The sequence below is a fragment of the Oreochromis niloticus genome, linkage group LG11 (genome assembly GCF_001858045.2).
Source record: "Oreochromis niloticus isolate F11D_XX linkage group LG11, O_niloticus_UMD_NMBU, whole genome shotgun sequence".
NCBI classification, from domain to species: domain Eukaryota; kingdom Metazoa; phylum Chordata; class Actinopteri; order Cichliformes; family Cichlidae; genus Oreochromis; species Oreochromis niloticus.
This window is the reverse complement of record NC_031976.2, coordinates 33,249,175-33,266,525: the sequence shown is the minus strand read 5'-3', so window position 1 is coordinate 33,266,525 and position 17,351 is coordinate 33,249,175. Positions and strand designations below refer to the sequence as shown.

At 38.8% G+C, this 17,351-nt stretch overlaps 1 protein-coding gene and 1 long non-coding RNA gene across 4 annotated transcripts in view; one reads left to right on the top strand and one right to left on the bottom strand.

The window, feature by feature from the left end:
- Positions 1 to 24: 24 nt before the first annotated feature.
- col28a1b (collagen, type XXVIII, alpha 1b) overlaps positions 25 to 17,351 on the bottom strand; it is a 24,845-nt gene continuing 7,518 nt past the window's right edge. Inside the window, exons 12-37 of one of the 2 annotated variants that reach the window (XM_025911524.1) lie at positions 17,118 to 17,171; positions 13,988 to 14,056; positions 13,673 to 13,741; positions 12,844 to 12,912; positions 12,427 to 12,660; positions 12,270 to 12,338; positions 12,102 to 12,170; positions 10,752 to 10,820; positions 10,210 to 10,278; positions 9,138 to 9,209; positions 8,973 to 9,041; positions 8,783 to 8,854; positions 8,258 to 8,326; positions 8,114 to 8,182; positions 7,967 to 8,035; positions 7,803 to 7,871; positions 7,202 to 7,270; positions 7,053 to 7,121; positions 6,505 to 6,573; positions 6,171 to 6,251; positions 5,972 to 6,007; positions 5,292 to 5,328; positions 4,610 to 5,164; positions 3,980 to 4,164; positions 3,093 to 3,378; positions 25 to 1,637 (exon numbers count right to left, since the gene is read on the bottom strand). In XM_025911524.1, coding sequence (XP_025767309.1) covers positions 1,465 to 1,637; positions 3,093 to 3,378; positions 3,980 to 4,164; positions 4,610 to 5,164; positions 5,292 to 5,328; positions 5,972 to 6,007; positions 6,171 to 6,251; positions 6,505 to 6,573; positions 7,053 to 7,121; positions 7,202 to 7,270; positions 7,803 to 7,871; positions 7,967 to 8,035; positions 8,114 to 8,182; positions 8,258 to 8,326; positions 8,783 to 8,854; positions 8,973 to 9,041; positions 9,138 to 9,209; positions 10,210 to 10,278; positions 10,752 to 10,820; positions 12,102 to 12,170; positions 12,270 to 12,338; positions 12,427 to 12,660; positions 12,844 to 12,912; positions 13,673 to 13,741; positions 13,988 to 14,056; positions 17,118 to 17,171 — 2,820 coding nt within the window. In that variant the 3' untranslated portion in view covers positions 25 to 1,464. The remainder of the gene's footprint in view (positions 1,638 to 3,092; positions 3,379 to 3,979; positions 4,165 to 4,609; positions 5,165 to 5,291; positions 5,329 to 5,971; positions 6,008 to 6,170; positions 6,252 to 6,504; positions 6,574 to 7,052; positions 7,122 to 7,201; positions 7,271 to 7,802; positions 7,872 to 7,966; positions 8,036 to 8,113; positions 8,183 to 8,257; positions 8,327 to 8,782; positions 8,855 to 8,972; positions 9,042 to 9,137; positions 9,210 to 10,209; positions 10,279 to 10,751; positions 10,821 to 12,101; positions 12,171 to 12,269; positions 12,339 to 12,426; positions 12,661 to 12,843; positions 12,913 to 13,672; positions 13,742 to 13,987; positions 14,057 to 17,117; positions 17,172 to 17,351) is intronic. The other variant, XM_025911525.1, reaches the window with a different exon arrangement.
- On the top strand, positions 1,644 to 12,408 carry LOC109204158 (uncharacterized). Of its 2 annotated transcripts, XR_002063713.2 has the most exons (9): positions 1,644 to 1,728; positions 7,213 to 7,276; positions 8,529 to 8,659; positions 8,806 to 8,902; positions 8,999 to 9,076; positions 10,174 to 10,284; positions 10,711 to 10,849; positions 11,047 to 11,132; positions 12,117 to 12,201. It is a non-coding gene; the product is annotated as an uncharacterized LOC109204158 (long non-coding RNA). The 2 variants fall into 2 exon arrangements; XR_002063714.1 differs by lacking the exon at positions 11,047 to 11,132 and having other exon boundaries at positions 12,117 to 12,408.

Here is a 17,351-nt window from a genome sequence, read left to right as displayed (position 1 = left end):
CCACCGCTTTTGTTCACTGATTCCTTTGCTTTTTCTACCATTTAATTAACTTTAGCACAATATGGTACTGACGGCAGCAGTGATGCAAAATAATACCTGCCACGCTCGCCCAGCACAACCAGCCATTTACATCTCTCTGGAGATGTCACCCCAAAGTCAACAAGAAGAAGCCTTACAGCTAAATGGGCACTCCATATGATTTTTTTTTTTGTCTCAAGCTGAAGATGCATTGTTCTGAGAGCAGCCTCTCCTCCGTAATTACATGTAATCATGTCCAATTTGAAACTTTGGCTTGTAGGAAGTGTCTTGAGCTGAGTCATCTTCCAATTGTGCTTCTTATGGGAGGTGAATCCTCTCAACTTCAGCAGCAGAACATCTGCTTCTTGTCGGTGTTCTTGTTATTTTTGTTTTCGATCTTGTTTAGCAAGATCAGGGGAAATTGTCGGCAGAGTAATTAGCTGCGGCAGCTCGGAGCTTAATGATTCCCTCTTTAATGGGTGGGTACGGTCAAATGTTTGGAAGGTAAAGATGGTTTTAATATACTTGGTTCTCTATGTTACACACAATAGATTTGAAATTAACCAACTGATGCAAAAGACTCAAATTTGATTAGATTTTATTGAAATTTCTTATTTTTAAAACTTCATGAAGGAAGTCTGAAACACATGCTGCTTTGGCCACTCCTCGCTTTTTTTAATCTATCACTTGCATTATGATTACTTTTCTACTTGTGCATTCATGGCTTTAGCTTACAAGTGGAAATTTCAAACAAAGAATTGCCCAGAGATGAGTTTATTTTATGAAGTGTGCCCACACCCGTGTCGTCAGTTATGTTTGATCCCATGAAAATGGGATGATTTTAAGAAAGGTTCCAGTTCCCCAGCAGTTAAGTCTCTTTGTTTAACATCTCAAATTAAATATTTAATCTAAAAATGCGCCAGTGAAGCATTATTTCTTTGTTTTTTGTGTGTATTTGGAGAGGGAGAAAAATCGTGTCTATTCAGCACAAACCTTAAACTAAGAGCCATTTAATAAGAGCAGTTAGCTTAGATGTACATGATTAAAAAGTACACTTTTATTTTGATCTTTTAATGACATTATACGGTATTAAAAATAAACATACACATAAAAAGTATCATTAAAAAACATTGCATTATAAAAAAGAGTTACATTTTCTTGTTCTTAAAGAAGTTAGTGGTATTTTAACAGAAGAGCTCCGAAGTGACATAAAAATTGTTTCCTCTTTTTCTTTGTTTGAAGAAAAATACCACAAATAAGTAGTCCACTACATTTAAGTTTGATTTAATGATGCTTTCTAACATTAGCTGCTTATCTATCCATGTCAAAGTAACTACAAGAGTACTTACTTACTGAAGTGAACTTTCTGGTAAATCTCGTCGTACGAATTTGAATCAAAATCTTTTCTAAGCATTTTATGTGTTTGTGACTGCAGGCATGTGCATGTCAGGCCTTGACACAGGCTTCTTTGCAGCTCTTCTCAGTATCAAACTTGTTCTCATTCCCTAAGCAGCCTCCAAACCAGAACTGAGCACAGGAATTCGCCGTGGGATCGTAGTACCACTTCACCACATAGTCCCGACACGGTCCTGGATCCAGGGTCTGGGTGCAGCGCTCGGCTAGAGACCACAAAAAAAAGTGTTATCAGAGGCTACACCTGTGCTAGCAGCCCTGTGGGGACTCTGATTCTTTTGCTGTGTTCAGTTAGTGGTAAATGTGTTTTCTTTTTTATTTAATGGGACAAGGACAGAGGGGCAAAATAAAGCATTGAAACATGGTTTAAAAAACTTAATATATTACAATACAGGAAATTTAAGCACTCTGCAGAACTAAGGACATCTGGAAGAGAAACTGAAAATGGCACTAGAATCAAAATGTGAGCTCAAAAGAGCTCAACAACGTGACTCATTGTGTAGACAGAGGAATTACATCAGAGGATTGCTTTGATTCATCCTCTGACGACCATCAATGTTCGTAGCAAGGTTTACGCCAATCCAAATAAAAGCTGCTGGACAATACTGACCAATAGTTTTTGCCCTACAAGTCAGTTAAATTCTTACAAGATTCATGAGATCATGATTATGAGAGAATCCCTCAGTGTTCTGTTTGAAAGTGGGCATTATTGTTGGTTCCAGTCAAGTTTTGGCTGCCTAAATCATCCAGTTGACCTATACCTATCCCTATATTATCACAACATTTTTGAAAGTGACAACTGTTTGAAACAGCAACTTTTTTCAAACAATTTAAAAGCCCGATTTTACAATTTTACTGCTCTGAAGCATCAGAGCAGTAAGAAGAATGCAGGCGTTTGCAGGGACTTGTACAGAAATGTCTTTCAAAAATAAGATATGAATCCTATAAAGTTTCAAATGCATGTTTAAATTGTGTGACAGTTCTTGCTCACAGCCACTGATGGATATTCTAGGTTTGAAAAGCGAATGCTCAACTTTCCTAAACCTGCATTCTTTGTAATCTCCAGCAGGGGGCAGCTCCTCTAGATGCAAAGAACTCATTTTTGCTTCCCTTGATCTGCAGGTTCCTGATGACTTAAGGCCTTGATCTAATACTTTACCCAATAAATTCCAAGTTTTATTGGATTTAAAAATGCTAATTTTTGTAAATAATTAGTATTTTAAATTAAATTATTTTAAATTCCCTGTAATGGTTAGAAATGATGACAAAGCTTTATATTCACTGTATGTCCGAAAGCTTGTTTGTTGGATTAACATGAGTAACGCTTATTTGATTTCTTGCCAAGAGATCGAGGAGATTTCATGCAGTCTTTACTGGTTCCAGGAAACCTTGAAGTGATGATAAGATTCCAGGAAGTCAGATCTCCCAACCAAGAAATAGTGCATCAGATAAAGTCACAGACTGAACTCAAAAGACATCAGTCTTCTCATCAAAACAGGCACAAACCTTACATGTAGGTTGACTTTAAGATAAAAATGATTAGAATTTGTGAAAATACATTAGCTACTACTTAGAAGCACAGAAGAGGCTTTATCTATAATTCTAGGTGCCACCTTTATTTCTCCATCTTACAGTCTCTGCTGCAGACTGTCAGCAGTTACCTGATAGGTAGGTGTCAGAGGGCAGCGGGGGCAGAGTTGGTCCCGGTGGTATCTTCTCCTCAGGCGGAGTCTTCAGAGTAGGACCAGCTGGCCCGATGGCTCCGGTCATCACCACATCGTGTGTGGGGTTGTTCACATCAAACTGTGGAAGGAACTCTGTTACCGGCCTGAAGGGCTCCCTGTCGAAGAACGGAAGCCTCTGAGTTTCTAAGGTGGTCCTACTGTTCGTCGCCGGCCTCTTTCTAGAGGTGGACTCACCGTCGGGGTCTGAACCAGGAGGGCCGGGCTGAAACAGGCACAGAAAAATATTTAATCTTGTTTACTTTATCTTACTGTAGAGAGGCAAAGAGGTCACCAGGCGACACCTGAGCTAGTCATAGTCACTGAGTGAAATCTGTGGGAAGTGGTGCAGAGCTTCTGAGCAGCAGAAGACAACAGATTAAAACAAGAGCTCAGAGATTCACATACATTTTATTAAAAGTCTTTAACTTCAAGGCAAACCATCACCAACCATTTGAGTTATTTAAGAATGTAGCCCACGTTTTGTTTTTTTAATTTTGATATAAATATTAACAGAAGAAAATATTCTTGGGGTCTTTAAGCAGTTATTCTTAACTAATTGATGACACCAAGAGGAATGTGTTAAGCATTGTGGTGCTTTCAGCTTGAGCATGTTGGTATATTTAGACAAATGGCAACATTTGCTGAGTTTTTGAATTGGTAAATGTTTCAATATTTCACCTGAGTAAAGAAAAATCTGACCTCCTGTTGGCGCTAGAGAAAAAGTCACTAGACTGTGAAGATGATTTTAGTATCCTTTTGATATTGCAACCGAGTCTGAGCGCACAGAACAAAGTTTAAAAAAACAAAGAGCAACATATTTTCACCATTTTCTGGACTCTCCTGAAGTCTCCAGTGAAAGTGGGTGTGTCCGTGTCTGTCCTGTATGGCGGTTCTCGAGCATTGCTGGAGACTTCTGGGATTCCTGGAGGAAGCCCCGAGCTCGGGATGGAGCTAAACAAGCGTCTCTCTCCGTTTTCACAGATATGACTCAAAAGTTTTTTCTCCAGAGCTGCAAACACCAGAAGACAAATGGACAGTTCTACTCTGCATTTAACAACACAGCAGTTTTTCTGAGGGCGTATTCCTGAACCAAAGCACACGAATACAAGACGTTCCCCAGTTTCAGGTTCATCATATTTAAACTCATGAATCTCTGAATAAGACGCATGACTTATCCAAACTCCAATACGAAACTAAACTATTTATATTTTTAAAGTTTGGTTGGTTTTGAATTGATTACAGCTTTTCTTGCGGGAATTGGTTTGCCTTGTTTCTTAGTTTGCTGCGTTAATTGTGCTCTCCTTGTGTTAGAATCAAGTAGGATCACAGCTTCTTTCTAAAGCCACTTTATTGTATTATACTAGGCTTTTTACTTAGCATTTTTGTTGCATTTCAATCAGACAAAACTATCAGATCATAAAGCCTGTGTCAAGGCCAGATCATAAAATAGTCACCTGCAAGTGTTGTGAATTCATCGATCAGGTACAAGTGATCGCTGTCGGGGTCAGTGGCCATGAAGTTGAGCTCCTTCTTGAACTCTTTGTACAGTGGATCGCTTTTGTTCACCACTCCGATCACAAACATCTCAATGTTGCTTCTCTGGGCTTCTGTCACGGCGCTCTCCAGACTGATCGAGTCCCTCTTATCGGCCTGTCCGTCGGTGATGATGATCGACACCTTCCTTACACCTGGCCGGGCTGCCTTGAACACCTGGTTGGCCTGTTGGATGGCACTGCCTGTAAACGTGCCCTCGCCCAGGTAGGTCATGGAATGCACAGCAGATTTGATCTCATCGCGGGTGGCTTCCTGTCTGAGGCTGACCACCACCATGTTGATGTGGCTGTAGAGGACCACGCCAACACGAGTGATGTCCCGGCTGACCGAGGCGCGGTCGATCAGGGCGTTCACAAAGTCTTTGATCACGTTGAAGTTTTCAGGGCCGACGCTCTCTGAGCTGTCGATCACAAAGACGAGCTCCAAGGGTGTCTGGCGGCACGTCACTGCACAACCTGATGACATGGAGCAAAGACACAACCAGAGGAGCAAATAAAGTTTGAAAATGACTAAAGAGGAAACTAATCCTCGGTGACTGATTTAAGGAAAACTAGGATTCACAAACTAAATCTTGTGACTTACTGCAGATGGATTTTACTATTTTGATGATTTCATCCCTCTGTGAAAGAGAGTACAATATTTTAGAGATGGTTCAACACATTTTTTTTTATTTGTCTTTTTAATCTATTAACATATGTTGTTGGATTAGTTGGGGACCCTATCATACATTTCCATAACATCATGCACTGTTACTGTTGTGGATGCTGATATTAAATATGGCAACACAAACAAATAATCCCTGTGAGTCGCAAGCTCAGGTTTTTAACTCTGTTTTTTTTTTTTCTAAACCCTGGATATGTATGATTTGAGAGAGCAGATATCCTTAATGGTCAACTCAGGCACAGAAGCCACGCCCACCTGTTATTTAAATCTCCACATGCTTCACAGTCAGTGAAGCATGTGGAGAAAAGCTTAATAATTTCTGAAGACACAGACAATGCATCAATGACAACAGACATGACATTATGTTAAATACAGCATAAAAATGAGCTGGCAGGAGGAGGGTTCCAAAGTGGTTGGCAGATGTGCAGCAACAGCATGCAGGCTGAAAAAGCTTAAATAGTGTCCCTATATAAGATTATACAGTTGGCTGCCTAGAGGAGCATCAGCTAAGCCATTAGCTGATGTGGGTCGTACCAGCATCTATTAAAAAATCTGAGATTTAATTGGTTTAGAGCTATTTTAAGTGTGCTCACACTTACTGTAAGTCCAGGTTCCCCCTTCTGTCCTGTTTTGCCCTGTCATTTAAAACAAGTCATTATTTAGGAAGACACTATAGCATTTTCTGACCTAAATTGTGCTGTTAATCTGCAATTACAGGATGACTTCTTAATTCATCAAGACATTTTTCACCGAAGGAAATAAAAATGAGTATTATGTCAGGCAAAAATATATCAGTACCAGAGGTCCGATGACGCCAGTCTCTCCAGGTTCCCCTCTGTCTCCCTTATTGCCTTTCTCACCTCTGAACCCTCGGTCCCCCTGCAGGAGGAAAAGAAGACTAATTTTTTCAGTGTATAAATGACAAAGTAAAGCCGTTATAGCAAATAATGTCCCATCATTCATATATCGGCCACAATCGCATCTTTCTGTCCAACATGATCTTTAGCATTTATTGTTGTTTTTGTATGTTTAAGGTGATGACAGTGCATATATTATCTGTCATCTTTATTTGAGTACTGACTTTAGTTTACATAATAATTCCTCACTTCCCACATTGCGAACATCACAGTACCTTATCGCCCTGCAGACCTTGTCCTGGAGGACCTCTGGGGCCGGGCATCCCCTGAAATCCAGACTCGCCCTGTAAACAGTCAGCAGAGTTCATGTTGTCACTCATCCCTGTGTGACCCTTCAGACCTTTATGGTTAATGTTAGTGAGATAATGACTTCCAAGTTTATGGGAACACTTATTTCCACACCTGTCTCTAAAAAACTGCATAGATCCACTGAAAAACTTACTGACCCTATCAGATCTTCATTCAAAACAACTGCATTGTGCTTCTCTTGCTGCTAATGACCACAGCATAAAAGGAGGGAATGCAGGTTCATATTTCTTAGCTAAAATCCAACCAAACCTGTTAGAAAACTCATTATTTAGTTTGCTAGACTCACTGGAAACACAGCAATTCTTTCATCACTGTGTTACCGGAGTATAGTAAACATGCATTCCCTAATTCAGAGTCTTTAGAAAAGGGCTCATTATTACTTAAAATCTACTTATAAAACATTCAATAATTCAGCTGCAAGTGAATAAATGTGAGTGACAGGTGACAACTGTACCTTTTGTCCTTGTAACCCTTCTCCAGGTAACCCCTGTGGACCAGGTGGTCCTATTTGGCCAGCTGAACCCTGCAGGAAAAGAAAACTTTATATCTACTTTAGATAACAAAAATACAACAAAATCCATTGTTTTCTACATTTCTGATTACCTTTGGACCAGGTAACCCGATTCCTGGTGGCCCAGCAGGTCCAGGAGACCCAGGCAAGCCTCTTTCTCCCTGAATGTAAGTTATTAAATATTTGTTGATACTTGCAATAATAATAATAGCTTTATCTGTGCATCAGTTTTTAGAACACACAGTTGAACACAAAATGCTTCATATAAGTGTACATGCTCCAGCATACAGACACACATGCAGTCTTGCATTCTTCAAAACAACATACAGATTTTCAAAAATAAAAGAAAAAAAGTCAATAATTAAAACAATTATTAATTGCACACATAAAAGTTTTTAAAACCAAAATTAACACAGCAATAAGAGAAAAGTCAGAAAAAGTCTTTATTTGTATTTCTTTGACAAACAAGAAAGCAGAAGCTTTTGGATAACAGGTCATATAAAAGGTAAGACTTTCAATTCAACTTTATTTATATAGCACCAAATCACAACAACAGTTGCCTCAAGGCGCTTTGAAGGGTAAACAGGGGAACTGTTTATTCCTTTTCAAAATCTGATAAAATAATCTATGTAAATGTTCCTAAGAGGTGAAGAGAACTAATCCATAATAATAAAAAAAATGTTTTTTACTTACCTTTGTTCCAGGTAAACCAATCCCATCTGGTCCAGTCTCTCCCATCAGGCCAGGAGGCCCAGGAAGTCCCTAAGAATTTTTTTTCAATTGACATTTAAACCTGAGTGTGAAATACTTGGAGTCTTGTGCTCATAAAAGAGGCTGTAATCTGGTTTGATACTCACTGGGGGGCCAGCGAAACCTTCTCCTTTTAGTCCAGGTGGCCCAGGGGGCCCCTGTGGCCCTCTGTCACCCTACAAACCAAAACTTAATTGTACTTACATACTTTACTGGGGGAGGATAACTGAAGAGTAAACAAGAAGTGAACTGACCTTGGATCCAGGTGAACCAATTCCCGGGTCTCCCACAGCTCCGGGTGGACCTTGTGGACCTGGTTCTCCCTGACAAAACCCAGAAGTAAAGCTGTTACTATTACTGAAAGTCACACCAACTTTAGTTATGCAGCCTTGATTTACCTTGGCCCCCGCTATACCCCTGCCAGTAAGTCCAGCTGGACCTGGTAGCCCGATAATTCCTGGTTGGCCCTGGAGGAGAAAGCACTTATTAGAAACATTACGGTACACAAAGCCATTTAAAAATAATTTCCTGAATGCAATGATAATACCTAATCATGGGCTTTTTCAGAACCTGATGGATACAGTGGTATCAGTCCTACACTTTAACAGAACAATTTCAAATTTTGTAAATTTTTTAATAAATTTTTATATTTTCTCTCTTTCCTCACAGCTGCTTGCACCCTGGATGGGCCGGTAACACGTCCAGATTGAACCTGTACCTCGTACCTGTTCCAGGCACCCCCATCACTCTGAAGTTGAACAAAATAGATGGCTGGCAGGAGGGATGGATGTGCTGTTTGTGTAACTGTAGCAGCAGATTTCTGTTTGTTTGTTTGTTTGTTTGTTGTTATTTAAGAATTTACTGGTTCACTAGTAGTTTTTCATTTCATTTTTCTAAAATGCTTCTGCTAAACACACACATACCTTTGGGCCCATTGGCCCCACAGGACCGACTGCACCTGGCTGGCCTCTGGACCCCCGGTCCCCTTTGTCTCCCTGTCAGAATAACACAAAACAACCTTTAAACAATCTTCCGGATTGTGGGTAAGTGCTTATAACCTCTAGAACAAAATATGGAGATCTGATTTGAAACATAGATATAAAATACTGTTACCTTCTCTCCTGGGACACCTTTACCAGGAGCTCCATCAGCTCCCCGGGGCCCCGGTAACCCAAGGTCCCCCTGATCAGTAAATGACACAGTGGACAGAAAGACTGGTAAGGTGTATTTAAAGTATATTTAACAAACAGAAAAGTGACTGACATCAGGCTTCATTACCTTTGGTCCTGGGACTCCATCCTCTCCTGGCTGACCAGGTATACCTGATAACCCCTCAGCTCCAGGGTCACCCTGAAACATACGAGAGTCCCAGAGGGGTTGAAACTATGCAAATACAATCAGCTACATTAAGAAGATGAATATCTGCGTTATGTCGTCTTTAATTTAGAAGCTATGGCTAGGAGGCGGTTAGCTTGGGTTAGCATGAAGGCTGGAAGCAGGATTGGTGTGCTACAGTTGTCCAAATCAAATAAAATGCATCTTCCACTTTATAAAATATTGCTTCCACTTTGCATTTATACCACTTAATGTTAATGGAGGAATATCTAGAAGAAATTGCTGCTATGGTGGCATCCTATTACATCACCACACTCAAATTCATAAATTTGTTGAGCTCTTTACAAAGACCCCATTCTTTCAGATGTTTGTAAAAACAGGCTGCATAGCTAAGTGCTTGCACACCTGTGTCAATGGGAATGAAAACACAAAAGGTGTTGCCAAATATTCATATAAAGTATTATATGTGGCTTTTTGGTCAGTTTTTCTTAGTATTACTCTGAATACAGAGTATCACAGTATAATCAGTGATGGTGTTAGTGTGCTCTGTAATGTCTGTTCTCTTACCATTGCTGGCATGGATTCCAAGGGGGGAAAAAAAAAAAAAAAAAAAAGTTTGTGTGTATGTATGTATATATATGTACATGTGTGTGTAGATATATATATATATATGTATGTATATGTATGTGTGTTTGTTACTTGTAATTATTATTGCCTGTTACCTGTGGTAACGCAATTTATAATTAATATATTCTGTATTCAGTTATGAAGGTTCTATTTGTTTTGCTTGGGTGTAGCTGCGGGAAGTTTATTGTTTTTGTTGATAAGTGAATATAGGGGTGGGATTTAATAAGTTTTCTTCATCCCACTCCTTTTCAGGTACATTTTGTTGTTTGTTTTTGTTTTTGTGCACTTTATGTTCAACTTTATTGTTGTGCCTGAAATGAACAAATTAAAAAAAAAAAAAAAAAAAATACAGGTACAGGAGTAGTGCAGCAGTGCAAAGAGGACTTACTTTGGGCCCTGGTTCTCCAACACCTCGCTCACCTGGTAGTCCTGGCTCACCTGAGAGGCCCTGATCCCCCTGAAGGTAATAGTCACATAGTCATTTGGGTATTCAAAAAAAGATGTAAATATTAGTATCATTTATATGAGTTTCTTTCATATCAGTTTCTTGAAACACCAGAGCACTGCATCTTTAGAAAACATTACTCAGAAACATAAAGGATATTTGTTTCTCATTATTTTCTGTCATGTATACCTTGGGTTTGCCAGTGAGTGTTAATGGTACCTGGCACAACAAATGATAGACTATATATAAAATATGGACCTTATTATAATAGAATATTGCATAGTATACTACAGACTCAATCGCTGCTTTAGAGTCTGATTTTTCCCTGTTATTATTTTAAACTGAATTGACTGAATTATGTCTTAACCTCCAGCAGCCGCTCCATAAACCCTCTGATTCAGAGGAAGACCGATTCACAATCATTTTCTTGTTTCTGCTTCTGAGATAAAGGGAAAAAAAACCTTGTCTGTTATTGGGCGTCTTACCTTTGGTCCTGCTATTCCAACACCTGGAGCTCCTTTGGGTCCTGGAGGCCCAGCTGGACCCTGATCTCCCTATAGGAAAAAAGAGAGTTAGGTTGAAGGTATGAGACTAATAACTTTTTTTTTTTTTTTTTTAAACCAATGTTCCTAAATTTTGTAGCATGGTGGTTAACGCCTTCTTGCCAGCAAGAAGGTCCTCAGTTTGAATCCACCATCCAGGCAGGGCCTTTCTGTGTGGAGTTGACCCAAAAGACATGGATGGGGTTACGTTAATTAGAGATTGTAAAATTATCCGTAGGTGTGACGTGAATGTGAATGGTTGTCTGTTTAGTGGCCCCTATGCCAGCTGGGATATGCTGTAGTCCCCATGCAACACTGAACTGGGTGAGTGGAAGAAGATGGATGTTTCTAAATCTATTTTTGATGAGAAAAAGTCAAAGTGACAGTATAGCATGTCTGCCTTCAGTTTCGGTTTTTATTTCTAAATGAAACATTAGTCAGGACTGTGTTGAAGGACTTTAATTCTTTGTTATTGTTAATCAAATGTTTTTTGGATTTCCCAGGCTTAAATTTCACACCTGCACACTCACAGGTGGTGACTTAACTCCAAGAAATGATATTAGAAATAAAACCAGTAGTAATGTGAGATGTAGTGTACCACAAAGGAAAAGAAAAAAAGGCATTTTGGACTCTTCCCTCTAATGGAGGGGTGTTAAACTCATTTTAATTCTGCGGGCCTCAAACGGTCTAGCTTTGCTGTGTATTAATAAGGCCAGACGAGTAAAATCATTGTGTAATAATATATGCTGAAACAAAAAGCCTCTTTAAAGGTTACGACGTGAAAGAAGGTGAAAATGTGTCCCTGAGTCAGAGCCACGACTAAAGCTGAAAGCCTAAACTAGAATAAAACACAACAGATGAGACGTTTTGACATAAATAACTGTGATTTCATGTCTCAGTGTCTATTTCAAACTCTGCTTACCTGACAGACTGATGTTGGAGGGAAAAACTCCACGAAACCAATTACCGCTAATCTTTCTATTAAATGATGTTTCAGTTCACCAGGTTCCTAAAATTATTTCAGTTTATATCACATTCATTGAGTCTGTTATTACATGTACATCGCAGTTTACTGATTAAAGTGGAAAGCCCTTCACATCATTCCTTTTTACGATTCAAAAAACTTGTAAACATTTCCACTACTAGAAATTATCACGAAAGGATTAGCCGAGCAGTGACAAAGAGGAATAATTAATGACTTTTCATTTTTTTACTTAACAAAGCCATCAAGCTGACAAAAGACCCTTTGATGGACTCATTCTGGCCCCTGGGCCACATGTTTGACATGTTTACCTTTTCTCCTTGAAGTCCTGGACCAGGAGCACCAACTGGACCTTGATTTCCTGGTGGCCCAAAATTGCCCTGAGAAAAGGGAATAGAAGAAATGCAACGATTAAAGATTCAGATCTGTACATGGAGGCATCGATGAGGAATTCAGCAGTAAATTTTGGTTCAAATCACCTTGTCACCTTTGATCCCAATACCAGGAAGCCCTCGACTTCCTTTTGGACCTTCATATCCTCGATCACCCTAAAGAAAATATGAGAAATCTGATTTATACATAGCTGTATGTAAAGTATGAAATTTAGAATAGCAATCTTTTAAACCTACCACTTACACTGATCTGTACATTTTTTAAAATATAAATTAGTCTGTTTCTTTTCCCAAACTCTTCTTTGGTTGCTGGCTGCACTTTGTTCCATGCTCTGTAGAGATGATCCCACACTGCTACAATCATTTTGAGGTCTGGGCTTTGAGGAGGCCAATCCATGATTCCAGGCGTTCCACTGTGTGCTTTTCTATTCAGATATGCTTTTATTGCACTGGATGCATACATGGGATCATTCTCATGCTGAGAAAAGACGCTGTTGTCAATTAGAAACTTTCCAGATAGTTATTAGATTATATGGATCAAAATCTGCTTAAGTCCACTTTAAAAATTATTTAAAAAAGTCTGGCTACTTGGAAAAAAAATATAAAAAAGGTGAGTTGAGACTTTTATACAGTACTGTATGTAATCAAAGACTTTTCCCACCTTTGGTCCTGGAAACCCCTCTCCAGGAGGTCCAGGATTTCCTTGTGTTCCAGGTGATCCTTGGGGTCCCTGGAACAAACAGAACTTTAAATAAAAGTCTCTGTACTTGTGAAGGTTTTAGTAGCTGCAGACCTAAAACAGAAAAGGGTGATTTAAAAAAAAAGAAAAAGAAAAAGGAAGCTACCTAGGACTTACACAAGATTTATCTGAGTTATCAGGCTTAGCTGACAACCCCCGATGTAACAAACAGTCAGATCCCATATGGGACATGATATTTACTGTATTTGCTTTAGCCTCCCAAATGCAAACTGCTTTGCAACCCATCTCACTTTGGCTCCTCTATTCATGCTGTGTGAGTCTTCCTGCCACCCTGTAGGCTAATAAAGGATTAATTAACCTCTTCCATGCGCATAAATGTAAGGGTAGGTAAGTCCCAGAACAGAGCTGCGATGTCACTTATAAACTAGGGTGGATAAAAATACCTTCTTCTTGTGATTATTGTGGTCTGAGTTAGCTAACAGGGTAACAAATGAAAAGAAATGCCTAAATGATTGTGCATCACAGTAAAATAATCAACAATGACATCACAAATCATATGGAAAAAAATACTAGAGAGTTCTAGAGAGTTGAGTTCTCGATATTTGTAGAATAAATGGCACATTGAAGCTGTTTTGGTGGCACAAAGCGGCTCAGCAGCTTACTAAGTTATGATAGTTTTGTCTAACTTTTATCTCACTTGTCTGTATGTTTAGAAATAAAAGCTCACTACGATACTGTTACTCATAAGATACAACATCTTAATGCCAAAGATCCTAATCTTCATACTTACCAGGAGTCCTGGTTCACCTATCCCCGGAGGACCTGCTGGACCTGGTCTTCCCTGATTACCCTTGTCACCCTGTAATTAGTAAAAAGTAAAAACAAAATTTCCCATAATAAAGTAATAAAACATATTTTTTATTCAGTGTCTTACAGTTAGTAGCAGTTCAACTGAGATGATTTAATAGGTCTTTGAATTCCTTTCTCACAGAAACAAAACCTCACCGCTGTTCGACTTTCAGCAATGAAATATCTCTCTCCATCCTCACTGACATTTTCACTCTGAATTATGATTTTTATAGTAATTGTAATATAAATGTGTCACCTTGGCTCCTGGGAATCCGATACCAATGTCTCCTGGTTGTCCAGGTGCACCGCTGGGTCCTCTGTCTCCCTGAGAGTAATCAAGTTCAAAGGTTTGCGTGTTACGTGATGGTACAGCAAACAACACAGAAAACAGGTTAACAGAATGTAAAATGACGAGATGACGGATGGTGCCAGGATGCATGTAGCTGTCCTTCTAATCCAATAAAATCATTCTAATGTATTGTTTTATTCTCTATGGGGACCTGTTATGCTCCATATTTTTACTATTGGACCCCCCTGTGACATCACACAGAGCCAAGAGTAGAAAAAAATGGTGGAAACTGAGGATTTACATACACTGAACTTTGGCTATGTTCAGTATGAGAATCCATCATTTCAAAAATGCATAAGACGGGGAAAAAGCAATGAAAGAACAACCTCAGGGATTCTTTCAGGGAAACTTTGCTGTACACACAGCTGTACAGTACAAACGATTTATTCATGAACAACTAAAGTACTGCTGTGGTAGAATTCAAAACTAAATAAAGATGAAGAAATATATTTGAGAGAACCATCCAATCCAGGATACTGACAAAGCAGTCTAACTGGGAAACTTTAATCCAAGCAACAAATGCTGTATATAATGCTTATGGAATTTTTTATTGTTTTTATTTTTTAATTACACGTAAACTCAAAGTGCTTCACATAAATGTTGCAGGCCCTGAACATGAGAAAATACAAGTTCTCTTGTCACCCTGACACTGACTCAGTAAATCAACCTCACTGTTGAAAAAATATACCACTTAGGAATAATCTTCAAACAGCACAGCCAAAAAAATAAAAATAAATAACAGCAGAGCATGAACTCAGTCTCTGGATCCAGAAAGACATCTGGGATATTTTCTTGAGAACATCAAGATGACGTCTCCCAGTATTTCTTATTTCAGTTTCATAGTGTGTATTTGTGAAGGTAGAATGTCCATTTTTATGCCATCTTTATGCAAATCTATTCAAAACCTTTTTGCAAAAAACAACCAGATAAACTTATCCGATCACATAGCTTACTAAAAACTGTAATCAGACGTTCAGAGTGTGGGCTTCTTTTTTAATATGCTATAAATCACATATGATTTTATCGGCATAAAGACATCTTTGTTAAAAAGCAGTGGGGCAGCTCTGTGGCAATGGAAGCAACACCATCTTATTAGGCTTTGGTACACACTGTAAAGGTCAGTATTATGTCCCTCGCTTTCTTGAGCCAAAGCTGATATGTGACCATGCAGATGTTGTCAGGGAAAGTGTCCACATAGTCCTGCATATGAATGATGGTGTGTCAGAGATAGCAACATTTTCTTTTTGTCTGACCAAATAGTCATGATTTGATTGAAATGATAATCTAAGCCTTTGGTATACATAACTTTTAGTTCCCTAAACTGAAGAAGACTCATATGCCTGCCTATAAAACCTCAAAGTGGACATCATTTAAGAGTTTGTATGGAAAAACAATGAGTTGCAACAAGTGAGTTCTTGAGCTTCGGGGGACCTTGTAGGTTTAATTTTGTACTTGAAAGAGTGTTAAGAAGGCAAACGGTATATTTTCAAAACTGCTTTTGCTCAATACAAAGCAGCACTACGAGCATTATTTTAGAATGAAAATATAAATGTTTAAGTTCATAAGGAACTATTTTATTTAGAGATTAATGTCACAGTATCTCAAAAACAAGGTTTTTATATTCTAAGGACAAAGTCACAAAATTCTAGAAACTTTTGTGGAAATATCCAAAACTTTACTACATAGTCGTGTAAAAGAGAAAGTTTTCACAGGACTATATGCACACCATATAATTTGAAAAAAGTCAAACAAGGCTTGACAAGAAGATTCTCTAAAAAGAAGAGGGCAGCAAAGTTTAGGTTTGCAAAATTGCATCTACAAAAACAATTTCTGGAACAATGTTCTTTGGACTGATGAGACCAAGGTGGAGATGTTGGGCCGTTGGGCTACTTTGAAGCCGAGGCTTAGTTTTACACTTCATGTCTGTTCTCCCCTCATTTCCCTAAATTGTCTAAAGCCTGATGGTCCCACTATGAAGCAACTTCAATGTATTCAGGCTTTCTTGAAGTTAGCTGGTTTGACAAAACCTAAAACCTGAGAAACATCACAACAGTGGTTATCAGTTTTCTTTGTTCACCCAGGCTTTCTGCTTTGAGCGCCGAGCATGCTCACATAAAAGGGGACGTTTTACATGTCATTTAATTTTATCTGTGGTGTAAAATGGATCAACTGAGAACCAACTACTGCAATCAGACACATTATCCAAGGAAGGGTGAAAGAGTCTATTAAAAATATTAAACATTTAACAGCAAAAGGCATCACTGGTGCTGCAAAGACACTTGGGTAATGCTGCAGAAAATCATGACTCTTATGAATTCGTGATCATCACCAGCACACAGAGCAATCAAATAAATTACATATTACTCAAATTAATACATTTATTTTACAGCTGGGAGCACATTAGAGCTCTGAAACTTTAAACTTGATCCATTTAAACACTAAAGGTTATTCAGTGAGCTCGGTGCTGACAGTTATGTAGCCTAATAAGGGCTGTTGCCAGAACAAAGAGAAATTAATTCTATTGATTGGGGAATAAATAGTCTACACCTGTAGGCGATCAGTGTTCTAATCTGTGTTTTAGGAGTTGCAATTCCAGCAGTGTAAAAGACAGTTAGCAGCATTAGGACCAAGCTTTAAAACATTCAGTCATTTTCTCCATCGCCAGCTGAAAACATGTAAATTTCAGCGAGGTGATGCAGTTTGTGCTTTGATCACATTCCTTCAGCAGCTGTATCGCACTAAAAACATACCGTAAATAAATCTGCCCTCAGTGTATAAGTAGTTCAATGTAGATCTTTATTGAAATGTCTGTTAGTGTTTCTCGTGCTCAGGTTCTTGTTTTTTCTCCCTGATGCCTCGTTTTCTTTGTGACTCTTTAAATCAACTATTAAATCTCGTCTATTGTTCAGATATTTTTGTTCCTGCACTTTGCATTTGGGTGGCACATCAACTCTGTGAAGAGATTTTGTTGCAGTTTTAAAAGCCAGTCCCACCAAGCAGGAATGACAGAAAATCCATTGCATCTTGAGAAACTTACTTTAGAACCCGATGGGCCTTCAGGACCCACTTCCCCTGGTGGTCCTGGTGCTCCCTGCAAAATAAATACACACTTACTCATTTATAACCTACATAATCCATAACCTTATATTTCACTTCTCAAATGAATCAAACAAAAAGCAGTCATGTATAAATCAAAAAGGAAGCCCCCACACTGTGTGACTGATCTGCAGGTCAAAGCCAACCCACTGCCGCTGAATAAAAAATACAACAG